This window comes from Meriones unguiculatus, chromosome 4 (genome assembly GCF_030254825.1).
Source record: "Meriones unguiculatus strain TT.TT164.6M chromosome 4, Bangor_MerUng_6.1, whole genome shotgun sequence".
In the NCBI taxonomy this organism is placed as follows: Eukaryota; Metazoa; Chordata; class Mammalia; order Rodentia; family Muridae; genus Meriones; species Meriones unguiculatus.
This window is the reverse complement of record NC_083352.1, coordinates 63,087,168-63,104,150: the sequence shown is the minus strand read 5'-3', so window position 1 is coordinate 63,104,150 and position 16,983 is coordinate 63,087,168. Positions and strand designations below refer to the sequence as shown.

The following is a 16,983-nucleotide window of genomic DNA, read 5'->3' as shown; positions in this document are numbered from 1 at the left end:
ACCTACCCCCTCACAGACAGAGACTGGAGCCTGCCAGTTCCCCGCATACATACTTTATTATCCTTTCCTCCCCGGGCCAGACCCCCAACACCTGCAGCTTGGGCCACCACGGTCCATCAGGCTGCAGGGCCCCACTCAAGGGCCCTGGGCCCTCCGCAGCCGGCGACTCTCATAGTCCTCAGGGATTGTATCTGCAGATGGGAACACAGCAGGTGAGAAAGCCTTCTGAGCTGCCTGGGTCCTGCCCACCGGCCCCCAGCTCACCATTGCAGCGGTAGCGAAGGTTAGCCCAGATGATGTTCTCTTGGGAGAAGCAGAAGACGCCCAGGCGGCCACCACGCATGGCCGTGTCCAGCACCACGTTGCTGTCAGCTACTAACTCGGGACCCTCATAGAACCGCACCCTGTGAGTGGGACCAGCGAGGTGGGCCATGCTCCGCCCCTTCATCTCTGGCATCACAGCAGGGGAAGGGGCGCCTGCTTCCGCTCCGTTCCCCTGTGAGGACCTATGCCGGGTGCCCTGTACGCAGGAGGTGCTGGGGCCTGGCAGCTCCAAGCCCGGCTGCCCGGAGGCTCCCGGAGGCAGAAGGCAGTGCAGCCCCGCACAGCCCCGAAGCAGGGCAGGCCGTACCTGATGTAGCCGACCTGGGGCCGGTGCTGCAGGAACCAGCGGTAGGAAGTCTTGTCCTTCCAGCCCACATTGCGAGGGTCCTTCCACAGCAGCCGCACCTGAGACGCCGTGTCTCCCGTGTGCCACAGCGCATTTCGGAGCTGCTCCCCGGGCCCCGTGGAGGACTTGACAGCCTGACACAGGCCAAGGGAGGGAAGGGATTAGAACTGGATCTAGTGGAGCAGGTGGGGGCGTGCAGAGAAGGTTCGTGTGTCTGCGTGGGGTATGTGTGTGTGTGCTGCTAAAGGGTGGAAATCGTCAGAGTAGTCCTCGATAGCTTTTCTGCCTTGTTCTATAAGGCAGGGTCTCTCGACGAAGCCCAGGCTCCCCAGTGTGGCTAGTCTCACTAGCCATCTTGTTCTGGGGACCGTCTCTACCTTTCAAGGCTGGAAGGACACCAGTCCCCATGCTTGGTGAAGCATTTGTCTTAACGGAGGAGGCGTCTCCCGGGCCCTCCTGGGCGGGTGTTTATGGGCTTGTGGGAGGATTGGTGCTGGCGGCTGTGACTGTAGGTAAGGTGGGAGGGTGGGGGCTGGTACTGGGGGAAATGAGGTGGTGACAGCTTCGAGGACTGTGGGACAGGGCTGGAGGGCTATGAAAGCTTTGGGGCGCAGGTGGGAGGGTGGAGCGTGGAGGGACCAGGAGGGCGCAGGCCAGCCAGCACCTTGAGCTGGATCCCTGGCTCAGCCACCGCCCGGAAGGGGTTGGCCTGCCAGTACGTCTGCTCCATCTGTTTCCACATGACCACATAGAAGCTTGAGCTGTCCTGGTAACCGAAGATGAAGCCGGCATAGTCATCATCAGTGGCTGTGTTCACGTGGAACGTGCCCTCGAAGTCCACGCCATTGAAGGCCGTGTAACCTACAGAAGGGAGACAGTGGACCCTCCGGAAGCAAGCTTGCTCTAGACACCTCAGCGCCAGGCCCCGCCCCTCCGAGAGACAGCTCCCAAACCTCCCCAAACAAGGCCACTGCCAACACACCCCACTAGCGTCCACTGGCTCTCCGGGATCACGCCTCCCATGTCCACTCCCTCACAAGGCCACGCCCCAACTCTTCCCAGATCCAGACCAACCAACTCCTGTCCCTCCATGGCCACACCCACCCGTGACCACTCCGACAACCTACCATTTGTCCTCATCTCTCTATCTCCCTCCAATCCCACCCTTCCTGGGACTAGGGGTGCAGGTTTGCATCCTCCATGGGCATGCCCCATAGCCCCACCCTCGCCCTGCCCACCCTCGCCTCGCCCCGCCTCGCCTCTCCTCACCCACAGCCAGCCCAGGGTCGCTGTTCATGGTCTGCACGATCTCCATTCCCTGGTGAGATTGGAAGAACAGGGGCCTCAGGCAGGCACTGAGTGGTGGACTTGTTGCTGAGGGGGCACACTGGGCTCCCCTAAATGCCACCAGGCCCTGGCCGCACCTGATTGAGCACCACCCAGTTGGGATCGATCTGCGCATCACCCTCAGGGTCCAGCACGACCGTCTGGAAAGCCCTGAAGTCGGTGAGGGTGACCTCGGCGTTCTCCGGGCACACGTCGATCTTGTCTATGACCTTGTCAGCATCGAAGTCGCCCTGACACGCGTCACCCACGCCATCCCCTAAAAGGAGGTGGGACAGAAGCGGCCAGTGTCGGCTGAAATCAGACCCCTCCCAATAGTTTATGCTAGCTTTGGCCACACCAGGCACCTCCCTCTCCACACACCAGCTGCTGGCCACGCACCACACCACCCTTACGGTCATTGTCCTCCTGGCCCGGGTTGGGCACCAAGCGGCAGTTATCCCGGCTGTCAGGTACTCCGTCATTGTCATCGTCATCATCACAGGCATCGCCCTTGCCATCGTGGTCCGAGTCCTGCTGGGCGCTGTTGGGCACTGTGGGGCAGTTGTCCCTCGAGTCCTGGTGTCCGTCCCCGTCCCTAGAGTGCAGAGGCAGCAGCATGAGACCTGGAAGGGAGGCGCCACTCAGCGGCCGCCTTCCCAAGGGCTCCTTACTGGTCTTGGTCGCTATCGCAGGCGTCGCCCACAAAGTCGTGGTCCACATCCCTCTGGAATGGGGTGAAGGGTCACAGTCAGAAGCCGATCCCGACCCCAACTCCACAGCCAGGCCCCGCCCACCCCAAGAGCTCCCTCCTGCAGACTGCCCTTGGCAGGGTCCATAGTGGCTCCCAAACTAAGGCTCACACAGGAAGTAGCCCACCTGGTCCGGGTTGTCTTTCTGGGGACAATTGTCACAGGCATCCCCAACGCCATCACCATCACTGTCGCTCTGGTCAAAGTTGGGCACCCGGGGACAGTTGTCAGCTACATTTCGTATTCCTGAGACAAATCAGGGAACTAAAGCAGGATCCTAAGAACAGGGCCAGGCCAGTTCCATGTCATCACAGGGACAGAGCCACAGCTCCATGGGGTCTTAAAGACTGGATGGCCAAGGGGCCGGACAAGAGTTTGATCTTTGGAACATATATGGCAAAAGAACCCATTCCTGCAATGCAGGTTACCCTCTGACCCCACATGTGTCATGACTCTCATGCACACACATGCACACAGAGCGTATACAAAATAGAAATATTAAAATGTAAAATCATGCTGGGTGTGTTGGCGCCTTAGGTCAGAGGCAGGCAGACCACTGGGAATCCAAGATAGTGAGTTCTAGGACAGCCTGAGCTACACAGACCCTGTCTTGGCTAAACAAAATAAGTAAATAGATAAAAACAAGTTTTAAAAAAATTAAAGCTGGGTGTGAGTGGGTGGCACATGCCTTTAATCCTAGCACTCAGAAGGCAGAGACCAAAGGATCTCTGTGAGCTCAAGGCCAGCTTGGTCCATCTAGTGAGTTCCAAAACAGCTAGGGCTACAGAGACCTTATCTCAAATCAACAACAACAGTAACAATAACGTAAAATTTAAAAAGTATGGCCAAGCAGGATGTGGTTATGCACACCTGTCATCCCAGGACTCAGCAGGTGATGGCAAGAAAATCAGAAATCCAAGGCCATCCCCTGCATGCATCCTGTTGAAGCCAGCCCAGGGTGCGGAACTAGCTATGGGAGAACCCTGAACAGGGGCCACCCCTCCATTCCTCAGGCCTCAGCCCTCTTCTCCCCCAGGCCTGGCTTCCTTCTCCCCTCGGCTTGGCTTTAGCCCCAGCAGGGCGCGCCAGGCCTGGGCCACCCATCTTGCAAGCCTCCGCTGGGAGACGGGTCCCGCCCTTCGCTCCTCAGCCCTGCTCACGGTCGCCGTCGATGTCGTCGTCACAGGCGTCGCCCCGGCCATCCCCGTCTGTGTCTTTCTGGTCATCATTCTTCTGAGCCCGGCAGTTGTCGCAGGCATCTCCCCACTTGTCGCTGTCAGAGTTGCGCTGGTCTGGGTTTCGAACCAGCGGGCAGTTGTCCTAGAAGGCGGGACAAGTGAAGCCAGGGTCAGCTTGGAGAGACAGTGATCATGTCACAGTAGCCTGGCAGAGGGATGGGGAAAGCCTTAGTAGTCTTCCCAGGGCCTCTGTGAGGTAAGGAGAGACCCGGCTCGTGCAAGTGGCCTTTTGAGCCCCACACGCCGTGTCACTCTCGCTCACACGCACACACGCGAACACACACAAATAAATGGAAATCGCTTTCCAGATTTGCCCATCTCCAAGGAGACCCCGCCCCTTCACTGGAGTTAAACAACCAGTCCCCGCCCACAGCCCTCCCACAGCCTTACCTCCTCGTTGGGGACTCCATCTCCGTCCGCATCCGGGTCACAAGCGTCTCCGATACCATCTCGGTCCACGTCCTCCTGCCCCGAGTTGGGCACCGTCACACAGTTGTCCTGGGGAGCAGGTACGCAAGGTGAGGGGGCGTGTCTATTTGGGTCGCCACGCCCTCCCGGGCACGCCCTCTCGGACACGCCCACCTTGCGGCACTGGCGCTCTGAGCAGCGAAGTTTCTCGTCCGGGAAACCGTCCAGGTCCGTGTCACGGCTGCAGAGGAGCCCGTTGCCGGCCCAGCCGACGGCACACTGCACAGGGGAGTCAGTGGAAATGTCCACGCACGCCAGAGCCCCGGGACCCCTCTTCCACGACCCGTGCGCCTGCACCCACCACGCACGACCTCGAGCCGTCCCGCTCCAGGACGCAGTCCGCTTTCTCGTGGCACGGGCTGGGTGACCCGTCGGGGCAGAAGCGCTGCCCACGCCGCTGGCAGCCTGACGTCTGGTCGCCCACGAAGCCGGGCTGGCAGGGGCCACACTGGAAGGAGCCCTGTGCGCAGGCGCGATCCGTTAGCCGTCACCCCCCTGCGGCTCGCTGGCGCCACGCTGCCACCCCTGCCTTCCTTACCCGCGTGTTGACGCACACGGAGTTGGGGACGCAGCTGTGCTGTCCGGTCTCACACTCGTTAATATCTGTGCAAACCTGGGGGACGGAGACCACGGCCAGACAGCTCACGGCTCACCCGGGCCACGCCTCCTTCACCCAGCCTCTCCACCCGACTGCACGAACGAGGACGTGGCCCAGAGTTTTGGACAAAATGCCTTCCATCCCCTTCTGCCGCGCACCGCTCACCTGTTTGTTGGTCTTGGCGAAGGCCAACCCCACGCCTTCGTGGGTGGGGCCGCTGTAGCCAGGAGGACAGGCCTCGCAGCGGAAGCCGGGGCTGGTATTGACGCAGCGCACGCGCGGAAAGCAGGGATGAGCGTTGCACTGTGAGAGAGGAGCACACAGAATTGGGGGCCCCAAGCTGAAGGCGGTTGGAGAGAGGGCTTTGTTTTGCTGGAGACAGGGTCTCACTGCATAGCCCTAGCTGCTCTGGAACACACCGTATCTACCAGGCTGGTCTCTAACGCCTAGAGCTCTGCCTGCCTCTGCCTTCCCGGGCACTTAGGGGCCATCAGCCAGCTCTTGGAGTAGGGTGCCACACGGGATGGAGATCCCGAGGGTCGCAGGCGACTTTGCCTTCATGGACATGGGTTGTGACCCCTTAGGGGTGAGGGAATGAACGTGCGGGGCGGGCATCCCCAGCCGAGGGAGGAAGGGGCCGCCGGGGCGCACAGGCACGGCGGCGATCGCCGGGTTGAGGGCGACTCTCCAAAGAAGAGTGGCCAGGGCGAGCAAGGCCCAGCGGTGAGGATGGCTGGGGAGAGCCCCTGTCGGCGTCAGCAGGGGCAGGCGGCGTGGTCAGGGCGTGCGTCCGGGACAATGCTGGAACTGTCCTAGGTGGGGCTCCCGCCGCAGAAGTGAGGTCTTCCGGATTGGCGACCCAGGCTGAGTAGGCCCGGTCCGGGAGGGCACCCTCGGTGAGTGAGGGGGTCGTTGGGGTGGCGGGAGTCTGTGGTGGGGTCGGCCCGGGGAACGACAGGACGGCGGGGGTGTGGGGAGCCCGCGCACCTCATTAACGTCGGTGCAGTGCGAGCCGTTGCCGGTGTAGCCAGGAGGGCAGGGCCCGCAGCGCGCGCCGGTCGCTGTCTCCGTGCAGACCACGCCGGGGAAGCAGAAGCCGGGTGCGCAGAGCTGCACTGGACGGACGCTTAGGCCCGGCGTGCGTGCGGGCTGCATCCCTGCGGAGGCGGAGGAGTTAGGCCACGTTTGAGGGAGGGGCCATCCTGGGACACGCCTAGGGGAGGAGCCTGTTCGGCCGCGCCCACAAGATGTGCTGGACCCGCCCTGGGTGGAGTCGCTCAGGACCACGCCCCTCGGAAGGCTCCATCTTAGCCCACGCTAGGGCGGGGCATGCTCGCGCGTGCGCCCTGAGGTGGCGCGGTCTTCTGGCTCTGAGCTGTCCCAGGTCCCAGGTTTTGTAGCGTCTCGCCGGCCTTCTCTCCGGCGTCCAGTCCGCTCCGTCGTCGTCCGTTCTCTCTCCCCAGCCACCTTCCCCAGCCCCCTTTCCTCCTTTTCGATTTGTGTCCCCTCCTCCGGCCTCGGGGCCCAGCCGTGCTCACCGCAGGCGTCACACTCCATCACTGTATTCTTCAGGAACGTGATCTCCTTAACCTGCAGGGCGGGAGGTCAGCGGGACGCCTCTCCACGCGCCTTCTCTCGGTTCCCTCCTCCTCCCGAGACCCCTCCCTGGAAAACCCGCTGCTCCCAACCACTCCCTTACATTTCCCTTTGCACAAGCCCCTTTCGGAACCCCTGTCTCCCTGGCTCTGATCTCGTCCGCCCGGTCCGCGCGCCCTGTCCCCAGCTCTGTTCCATTCGCTCTGTCCAGCGCCCGGTTTCCACTCTATCCTAGGCTCTCTTCCCCGCCTTGTTCTCGCGCTGTCTCCCTTTCCCCTCTCTGTGTCCCGCTCATCACTGTGCTGTCCCCCTACCCCAGTTCTGTTCCCGCGCCGTCTCCCTTTCTGTTCTTCTCTGTGCCTTTTCTGTTCCCTTACCTGCTGTCGCAACAGCTCCCTCACGTCCTGCAGAGCCGCATTGGTCTCCTGAAGTTCTCGTAGCATCTGCGGGGCCAGGTCTCCACCTGCGTCCAGAGGGGCCACTGACCGGTAGCCCAACCATCCCATCACCCCTCCCCGCCACTCCAGGCCCTCCAGGCTCCACCTGCCGCCTCATTTCTCAGCCCGAATGTCCCTGGAGAGCGGACCCCCAGCTCTGAGGAGCAGGAATTGCGAGCCTAGAGGGACCTCCTGTCACCTATATCCCCCACCCCGCCGAGCTGCTTTACCCAGCGGGATCTGGCCCTGGCCGGCCGCCTGCATGGCAGCCAGGGCGAGCACTAGAACGCAGGCGGTGGGGTCCATGGCGGCGGAGCTGTAGTGGCAGTCTGCGCCCTTGAGCCCGAGGCGTATTTATCCCCGTGCCCAGCCGGGACAGCCCCCGCGGCCCTGCCCAGAGCCCGCCGCAAGGTAAACAAGCCGGACTCTGCATTCAGGGCCGCACCCCACGGCGCCGCGGGATGAGCAGCTGCTGCCTGGGACATGGTGGGGTCTGAGGAAAGAGGGATGAGTCTTGGGGAGTCAAGTACTCTCATCCACCATTAAGTGCCTGCTGTATGCAAAGCAGTCCATCTGCGCCCCTCGGGTAACATTTGGGGAAACAAAGTTACAAGTGATTGATTGTAAGGTCAGAACTCACCCACTCTGGCTCCCACACTTTGTCTTCACTTCAGAACCCTGCGAAGGTGACTGAGTTCAGCCCAGGTCCTCAGCTTATCAGGGTGTCAGCCCTGGATTCCAGCCCCCACCCAGCTTTCAGACAAACAGAATCTCCCGTAAAGGTTGTCCCTGCCTCAGTTTCCCCTTTTATACCATTGAGGAAATAGTGGGAGTGCTGGGGTGGGGTGAGATGGGATGGGGGAGGAACCTCAGCTTCTCTGGGGTTCCTCCTCACTGGGCTGCTCCCAGCTTTGCTCTGCAGGCACTGTCATAAAAATAAAAACGGCTGGGAACTGGAAAAGCTCTTCTCCCGGGCCAGCCACACTCTGAGCTGTAAAACACCTCAACTTCCAGGAGCTTTAACCCTCTCCACCTGGCTCCCAGGACTCACAGTCTGCAGACAGAAACTGGGGCTCTAGCCCTGGTCCACCTGGGGCCACTGCAAGCCAAGCCAGACTACCAGGAAAGAGCTGTTTTTCCAAGAAGAAATCATGGAAGGCTGACTGGAGGAGACAGTCCAGATCAGTGAGAGGGGCAGTGAGGTCAGTGAGGGGCCGTTGGTTGAAGGGTCTGTGTAGATTTCTGGACCTCCATGTGGTGCACAAATGTGCCTGTCCTGGGTCATATCCACTTTCCCTGCTAGGTAGCTGCTGGGGGACACAGGAAGATACCATGCCCAGCTGTGTCAGAGGCAGATGAGGCGGTGTGGAAGTGGCTACACCATCACCCCAGGGTCATCAGGGATGTCAGCAGAAGTCCTCAGCAGAAAGAGCAGGAGCTGCTAGACAGACGGGTCCCAGCCGGTCAAGATGGTGGGCTAAGGAGAATCACGATGTGCGGCTAGCAGAGGGCAGTGCCAGTGCCTTGAGGCAGCAGGGACCCACCGAGGGTGAGAGAGGGACAAGCCCTGCAAAGGAAGGCTGGAGCGGACCCTGGACAGGGAGCCTCCCCCCCCCCCCCCCCCGGGGCAGCTGCCTCCTGTTTTCTTTGGCTCCAGGCATACCTGGGACTGATGTTGCTGACCAGCGTTGGAATTCTCCAGAAAACCACCACCGCTGGGTGGACCTGTGCTGAGGTAGAAGCACATGGCTGCCTAACGGGTGTCTGCCACGAGCCAGGCACGGGGCTGGGGCCCAAGACCATGTGCTCATCCCTGCCTGCTGGCTTCCACCGAGGCTGGGACCGCCTCTCAGGCAGCTGCTTGCCTAACCCCAAGCACTCCAGTTTCTCTGCCGGTGTCTTCCTGGGCCCTGGAACCTGCAGGCCTGTGCCCTCCTCTGCCCTTCCACTTGCAGCAGACAGCAACTCTCCCAGGCCTCCGGCACGGGCCGACCATGGCTCTTCCTGTGACTGTGTGAGCTCAGCAGCCTGGGAGAGTCCTGAGCGGGCTGGCTCCAGTATCCGCCTGAGCCTGGAATTTACACAGACAATGCTTCAAGTGGATTTTGCTTTTAGTTTGGTTGGTTTTGTATTCTTGTGACAGGGTCTCCTGGAGCCCAGGCTAGCCACCAACTTACTGTGTGTCCAAGGATGACCTTGAACTTGTGATCCTTCCACGCCTGCTTCCTAAATGCTAGGATGGCACCCAGCCAGAGACCAGTTATATCCATATTTTCCTCTAAGGAGAGATGAGCCAGCCTCATGCCCCACACCCAGAGCTGGGGAGCTAGCCTACCCACACACAACCCCACCCACACATAGCCCATCACACATGAACACAGACTTAGCTCTGGCTCCAGCCAGGCAATAGCTGTGATATTCTGGAACTCATGAGTCCTGGCCAGTCTTCCTTCCCGACATCCAGGCAGAGTGGTTCCAGGAGCTGGTCCGGGCGGGGCTGCTGAGGGAGCCCCAGGGGCCTCTTCTGATTGACGCCTGCTGGGCCAGGAGACTTGTGGCGCCCCGACTGCCTGCCTCCGCCCAAGGGGGAAATATGCTGGGCACTGGCCTGCTGAGCCACTGGCTGGGTCTGGGGAATCCATCAGGGCAACATGGGGAGGGTCACTTGGCCCTTTCCACATCCCAGGCCAGACGTAACCTCCATAAATAAAGACCAAATCCAGGGTCAGGAAGCGGGTTCTGAGGCCTGTGACTGCCTAAGCCTTCAGCAGGCCCCACCTCCTTGTCCACCCCCCTCAGCATAGATCTCTTTACCTCAGACCCCCCTTGGGTTAAAGACAGCACTAACTATACTGGCTACCATTTTATTGAGCAATTGCCAAACATCCAGAAGTTTGCCAAAAGGCTCAGGCACCATTAATCAGAAATACAGATATAGGTGTATATAGAGATAGATTACATTTAGAGTCTTTAAATTTTTTCATTATATTCTTTTGTGGGCACCATATTGTGTGAGTGGAGGCCGGCTGGTGGAGTGGAGCTCAGGTCTCAGGCTTATCAGTGAGCACCTTTACCTTCCGAGGCCCCTTGCGGGCTATCCCAAGCGGAAAGGTAGATGCCTGCAGTTAGTGTAACAGAACGTTTTATCACACGAGGTTCACACTCTAAATTCCTCCGCTTGTCTCCCCGGGGCTGCTCACCAGCACCATGGATCTCAGCTGAAGGTCAGGTCCAGTCTCTGACAGGAGTCTCTGGTTTGAGGGTCAGGATCCTGGGGGGACTCTCCAGCCGCAGGGCAGACCAGAGAGCCATTTTTCCAGACGAGCAGAGCAGAGCATTGCTCATATGCTGTGCAGTGGGCATCACGGGTTCCGGGACTGTGTGGCTCTCACAGGTTCTCGTGAGCAGTGTCGCTGGGTTCCGGTTATCAGGTGCAGTCTTGGGTGTAGAGCTATTTCTACACATCTAAAAGGCATGTTTTACTACGATTGTTACACTGGCCCTCACCTTGATTTTGATTTTTTTTTGAGACAGGGTCTCTCTGTGTAGCCCTGGCTGTCCTAGACTCACTCTGTAGACCAGGCTGGCCTCGAACTCAGAGATTCGCCTGCCTCTGCCTCCCCAGTGCTGGGATCACAGGCATGCATCACCGTGCCCGCCCCCTAACTTTGATCTTTGAGCTCTTGTCTCCCACTGTGAGTCCCAGGAATCCCTGAGCTTTTTCCTCATGCTACAATGGGAAGTGCTTTACCCACTGAGCCGTCGCTGTAGCCCTGCAAAGCCCTTTGTCCCTTCTCTCCTGAAACACATGTATGTGCACACTCAACACAGGCATAGGTGCGCAGGCTCACAAACACACACACAGGCATAGGTGCGCAGGCTCACAAACACATACACACTCACACATATACACATACTCACATAAACACACTCACAGGCACAGGTGCGCAGGCTCACATACACATAGAAGCACACCGACACACAAGTATTCACAGATACACACACACAGATGCACATGCTCACGCACAGGCATGAGTGCGCACAAGTGCACAGGCACACACTCAGTACAAAACACAGTCCCACTTTTTAGTGTCAATGTGAGAATCAAACCTTTTCATACAGGCAGTTCTCTGGGCTTCACACTTACACAAACTTCACAGAAAATATCAGAAAAGAATTTGTACGGCCCAAATGGTGGCTCGTGTCTATGTCCACCTCCACCCTGAGTGCAGGGACACTGAGGCAGGAGGACTAGGATACTGGGCGTGGTGGCTCACAATTGTTACTCCTGCCCCCAGGAAGTGCAAGGAGCTCAAGACCACCCTCGGATGTATAAAGAGTTTTGAGACCAGCCTCGGTTGCAGAAGCATTATCTAAAACACTACAAAGGAAATTAAAATATAATTCCAGTGGCTGGGAATATGGCTCACCTTGAGTTTGATTTTTTTGAGACAGGGTTTCTCTGTGTGGCCCTGGCTGTCCTGGGCGCAGTGCTTGTGGCTCAGCGGGTAGAGCTTTTTCTTAGCCCGTACAGAGCCCTGGGCTCCATCTAGCTCAGAAGCCAGGCATGCTAGAGCGTCTTAGCACTGAGGAGGCAGAGGCAGGAGGATGGCACATTCCAGGTCCCCTGGGCTACATGGGAAAGCTTTGTTCAAAAGCCGCAGCAGTTGGGCACAGTACCTGACTGTCACAATAGTCCTTGGCAAGGAAGAAGGGAGGGTCAGGAGTTTGAGGCCAGCCAGCTCCATGAGACCCTGTCTCAAAGATGGACTCACTCATTGCCTCCTCCCTGTGGCTACTGATCTCAGAAGCTTCCCTGCCTCATGCTAAAGATATGGGCCACAGGAGAAAGTCCATCCCGGGTTTTTGCTGTTGGCTGGGGACAGAGGGTGAGGAGTCAGGAGAGGGAGCCCCAGGGCCTCAGTGCCCTGCTGTATCTCACAGCCTGCTTCAGTGCCTCCACAGTGGGGCCCTTGTTCACCAAGTGATGAATGGAGCAGAGAGTGTTGTTTACCCGCCTGGCAGTGGCCCAGGCCTGGGAAGGAAAAGCGGCCACAGGGCTCAGCAGCAAGGTGCCAGATGGATGTCAGCCTTCGGAGGCCATGGTTTGGGGGCTCGGGGCATGCATGCGAGGGGCACGGAGTGTGGGCATGAAGAGGTTGTGGCCCAAGGGCACTGCAGGGCAAAGAAAGCCCTCCCCCCAGAGGACCAGGTACCTGTCCTTGGGAAGCCCAAGCCAGGGCACCGCACATACAAAGGCACTGTGGCAGGCCCCAGGGGTCTGAGGCAGGTGAGTGGAATCATCTGGCTGTGACTACAGGGCACAGTCACCTACAAATGGCTCCTTCTCACTGCCGCTGTCATCAGGGGGCCTCTGCTTCATCTGAGGAAAGGCCTGGCCCTCTCTGCCTGAACGACACAGAGGTTTGCGCATCACCAGCATCACAGTGACATGAGGATGAGGGAGAGTGGGGAGGAAGGAAGAGCACATCTGCAGAGGAGCGTGAGTGTGCTCGGGTGACTGGTGGAGGAGTGGGATGGGGAATGCACGGAGCAGGGAAAAGTGCTGGGTTCAGAACAGGGCTGTGGGGAAAGCAGGGAAGCTCACTTGAGTGGTTTCCTGTCATGTGGCCTTTGGGGACCCAGTTGCTTCTGCTAGTCGCCCTGGCAGATGTCAGGCTGGGCTAGCTGCCTTCACCTGCACGTGGTTGGCTCTCTCTCCACACTTGTCATGTGGAAAGATGAACATGCTGGCCACAGGAAGGCTGCCGCTGGGAGCCGCTCCCCTCCTGACCTCTGCTGGGCACCAGGCAACCATGCGGCTCAGGGAGAAGTCTGCTGGGCACAGCTTTGGTCTGTTCTGTCAGTGGAGGTGCCAGGCCCGTGGCCACACCCTCCTCATGCAGTCACGCTGCCAACAGTGGCCAGGTGAAGCTCATCTCTCGAACCCTCATGTCCAGCTCCCAAAGGCTGAAATGGCCATGCGCAGACCCATCAGATCGCAGGGAATATCAAGATTGTGCCAGTCACAGCACCGCAGGGCCCAGATGGCAGCGAGCAAACAGGCCAGAGAGGGCTGCGCAGTCGAAGAGAGGCAAGTTTGTGAGTTCTGCCGCCTTTTTTTTTTTTCCCAAAAATTATAGTGCCTGATGGTAAAAACATTCAAGTTAAAAATCTACTCTGCTGTGCGGGGCTCGGGCTTTGCTGGTGGAGTGTCTGCGGCTCGGCTGGTAGAGTGCCTGCTGGCGCGCACAAAGGTCGGCTTCTAGCCCCAGCATGCATTAGCCAGCTGTGGTGGCTCAGGCCTGTACAGCTCAGCACTCAGGAGACAGAGGCAGGAGGATGGCAGGTTCCAGGCCAGCCTACACTACATCAGGAGCTCATGGGTAAACAACTGAGCAGACAGACATGCAGCTGTCTCTCCAGAACCCTGTGGTATGATTAGCCCTACACCCACAGACACACCGACACCCCTCACCCTACCCCACCCCACACCACGCCAGAGCCTAGAAATGGCTCAGCCACGGTTAGCCTCCACTGGGGCGGGCCTGTTTTTCTTAGTTGGATGTTGGGGTTGGTACTGTAGGCGACAGCTTGCCTAGTGATGCTATGTTTCTATCCTTCACTGTCTTAACAGTCCTGCCCCTTTATGCCCCCTGGCCACTGCCAGCCCCACACAGAGGGCTGACCTTCCCATCCCACCATACCACATGGCCCCAGGGCTTCAGCCAGTGCCACATCTGGATTTTGGACTTGGTCCTGGCATCCAGCCACAGCACACAGATCCAGGAGGAGGAAAACACAGGCCTCTTGCCTTCGGCACTAAGGTCGGAGGTCAGCTTGGCTCAAGCCTCGGCCAGCCCCACCACAAGGACTCCATCCAGGCCCAGTCACAGCAGCCATTCTTCATCTGTGAGGCTCACGGACCATCCAGGCAGGGTCAGGTCAGCCCAGCCCAGCCTCATCGTTCCTGCTCAGACAGGAGTGTGGCTGGGCCCGGGGGTGGGGGTGGGGACTGGGTTAGGCCCCTCAGCATTCCCTCCCTGAGGTTGCCATTTTCAGTCAAAAACCTGCCCCCCTCAGTGCTGGCCCCAAGACCCAGGTGGTGTCTGAGACAAGTTCCTTTTCCTACTCCCCATGGCCACACCCTGGTCCCAGCTGGAATAAAGACTGACCTCTCTCCCACTGTAACCTCAGCACATAGGGCGCAGAGGCTAGAGGGTCAGCAGAGCTCAGGAGCAGCCTGGGCTGGAGAGAGAGCCCAGATATATGTCTCCAAATACAATGAAAAGAAACAGAAAAAGAGTATAAATTAGGCCATGTTTCTCCTCCTGCTCACTCCCTCTGCAGCTCCCTTTTGCCTCCTCACTCTGGCCTCCTGTCAGCGGTCTCTGCCCAACAGGCACGGCCTGACCTCAGGGCCTTTGCACAAGCTGACCTGTTTGTCTGCAAGCGCTTCCCCCCTGCCTCCATGGCTCCTTCTGTCTCTAGGTCCTGACTTAAATGTGTTTTGCGTAGTGCCAACACAGCTAACACAGCAGGGAGGTTGGTGTCACCTCCAGGACCACGTCGCTAGAAGAGGCAGGGCCGTCCCCACACCACAGGCATCACGGCCGCCTGTCTGTCCCTCCGGTCCATTCTGGTCAGACAATGGGCAGACAGGCCTCCCCATGGGGCTTTGGGGCGCCCCTGGGTCCTGCCCCCACTGGTCCCTGAGGATCTGAAAGAGCTCTCTCCTTGTTACTCTGGAATTTTCCTCCCCGTCCCGCCAGAGCCTTCAGGAACACATTAAAGGAAAACGCTGCCAGGCTAAGCAGGGTGAGTTTATGGCTGTCGGGGCCAGAGTCGGACCAGAGTGGAAAGGCCTGGTCACACTGTGGACACCCCTGCCAACTGCCGGGCGGACCACCCTCCAAGCCTGGCTCTCTCGGCCTGTCCCACCCACCCCAATTTCCCCAGACGGGGAAGTGGCAGAGAGAAACAGACATGTGGCTGATGCATTTTAAACTGTTTATTCATTCCGTAAAGCTGCCCCTGCTACGTGCTGTACCTTTGTGTTTCAGGCTGGGGTAGGAAGCATGGCTTCGTTCCCCTTGGAGGCGAAGGCAAGAGGATCTGGACTTCAGAGTCATTTCAGCTCCTTAGTCAATACACGGCCAGCCTGGGCTACCCTGTCTGAAAAAGAAACACACATAGCTCACAGCCATCCCCACTCAAACTGGCAGCAGTGGGGCCACCTAGGAGTGTGTCTGGGGCGGGGACGTGCTATTTGATGTCCCTCCCTCTCACCATCTAAAACAGTACAGTGAAATTCCATCTAAAGATACCTTCCAGCGCTGGCTCAGAACGGAAAGGGGCCCAGGGGACGGCTGCCCCCGGCCACTCTGAATGGCAGCCTTTAGCCTCTCTGGGAAGAAGGGCTTTGAAGCCGAGCTGAAAGCCAGCTCCTGACACCTCAGCACGTCCCCAATAAAGCCACTGTGGCTTCTAAGTACAGGTGGCCTCCCCGGCTGCTGAGCCCACCGTCCTGTTCAAAGAACCCTCTCAAAGACAGGCAGGAGGGTTTAAAAGCCACAGCAACTCAGGCAGCTGGGTGTGGCCCCGCCAACAGCAGGCTCCTTTGAGCAAGGAGACCCGCTGTCGGCTGCTATTCCTGGGAAAGGGAGTCTCTGGGCTCCGTTGTGGCCGGGACTCAGCAAGGGCACCTCTGCCAGGATGCAGAGGCTCTTGTGAAGAAGCTACGAGGTGCTGGTGGCCTGGGTTGCTTCTGTGCTCCAGAAGTGCTCTTGGTGCAGGAGAAGGATGCTGTTCTTCCAGAGCAGAAGGATATCTAGAACTTACAGAAAAGCCAGGAAGAGCAGGAGGGATGCTGGGCGTGCCCGGTGAGTTAGATCACCAGAACCAGACAGGCCCTTAGTCCACCTGAAACACAGAGAGACTGAGAGAGAGAAGACTGACAGAGACAGAGTCAGAAAAAAGCCAAGAAGGGGCTGGAGAGACGGCTCAGGGGTTAACGGAGCTGGCTGCTCTTCAGAGGGTCCGGTTCCCAGCTCCTGCACTGCAGCCCACAGCCATCTGTACCTCCAGTTCCTGGGAATACGATGCCCTCTGCTGGTGTCTGCTGGCATTGCACACACATGGTGCACAGACATACATGCAGGCAAAATGTACATACACTTAAATAAATCTTTGAATTAATTAAAAAAGGAAGAAACAGAGACAGACTCCAAGCCCGAGGAACAAGGCCTCGCCTTCGGCATGGTCAGTAATGCTTTCTTCCTTCTATTTGAATAGCGAGTGAACTGTTAAGACAGACACTACCAGACAAGCCCCAGCGTTCGTCCAGTGCACCACCGCCCTGTGCAGCAAGCGACCAGCACACTGCACTGCCTTGGGGTGTCGGAGTCCCATGAATCCTATTCACAGGCAAGGTCCAGAGACACCAGGCCATTTCAGGTCACACTGCCAGCAGAGAGACCCACACTCATCCAGAATCAGAGCTAAGCTGCTGCTGTCTCCTGGCCTTTTTCTCATGGGCAGAGGCAGGACAGCAAACAAAAAGGAGAAAACCACCACAAGGTGGGGCCAATCAGGGGCTCAGAGCCCTCCAAGCACCCTTGATGGGCAGGTCACCACTGCCGGAAGGTCCTGGGGTCTGACGTCCTCCTCTGCACTCTGTGGGCATTGCACAGACATGCACAAAACACAACATGCGTAAAAAGAAAATCTTCAAGAGGAACAGGAGGGATTCCTGAAGTTCAGCCTTGCAAGGCCTCCGTAGGTACACTCATGTGCTCTCAAACTCATGAGCACATACCTGCATTCACGTATACACACACACACACACACACGCACACATGCAGACCCTCACGCACACGCATGCACATGTACACAACACACA

The 16,983-nt window shown here is 58.6% G+C and overlaps 1 protein-coding gene and 1 long non-coding RNA gene across 3 annotated transcripts; one reads left to right on the top strand and one right to left on the bottom strand.

Annotated features, from left to right (window-relative positions):
• Positions 1–43: 43 nt before the first annotated feature.
• Comp (cartilage oligomeric matrix protein) lies at positions 44–7,500 on the bottom strand. Its single transcript, XM_021638056.2, has 19 exons — positions 7,313–7,500; positions 7,023–7,108; positions 6,588–6,639; positions 6,037–6,206; positions 5,215–5,352; positions 4,990–5,064; positions 4,753–4,911; positions 4,566–4,670; positions 4,374–4,481; positions 3,906–4,065; positions 2,873–2,991; positions 2,668–2,720; positions 2,410–2,591; positions 2,095–2,273; positions 1,940–1,988; positions 1,335–1,531; positions 632–804; positions 265–404; positions 44–191 (listed from the first exon to the last, which is right to left on the bottom strand). Exons 1-19 carry the CDS (start codon positions 7,386–7,388, stop codon positions 136–138), a joined length of 2,277 nt encoding a protein of 758 aa, XP_021493731.1. The 5' UTR covers positions 7,389–7,500; the 3' UTR covers positions 44–135.
• LOC132653645 (uncharacterized) lies at positions 5,348–11,548 on the top strand. Of its 2 annotated transcripts, none has more exons than XR_009591414.1 (3): positions 5,348–5,945; positions 8,127–8,284; positions 8,386–11,548. It is a non-coding gene; the product is annotated as an uncharacterized LOC132653645 (long non-coding RNA). The 2 variants fall into 2 exon arrangements; XR_009591413.1 differs by having other exon boundaries at positions 8,097–8,284.
• The last annotated feature ends 5,435 nt before the right edge of the window (positions 11,549–16,983 follow it).

Excerpts from the sequence above, each read along its gene's own strand:
- Comp (XM_021638056.2), bottom strand. The coding sequence starts at position 7,388 with ATGGACCCCACCGCCTGCGTTCTAGTGCTCGCCCTGGCTGCCATGCAG. Across the intron at positions 2,274-2,409 it reads GGGCCAGGAGGACAATGACC|GGGATGGCGTGGGTGACGCG; the intron begins GTAAGGGTGGTG and ends ACCTCCTTTTAG. Across the intron at positions 1,532-1,939 it reads CGACCCTGGGCTGGCTGTGG|GTTACACGGCCTTCAATGGC; the intron begins GTGAGGAGAGGC and ends TCCCTTCTGTAG.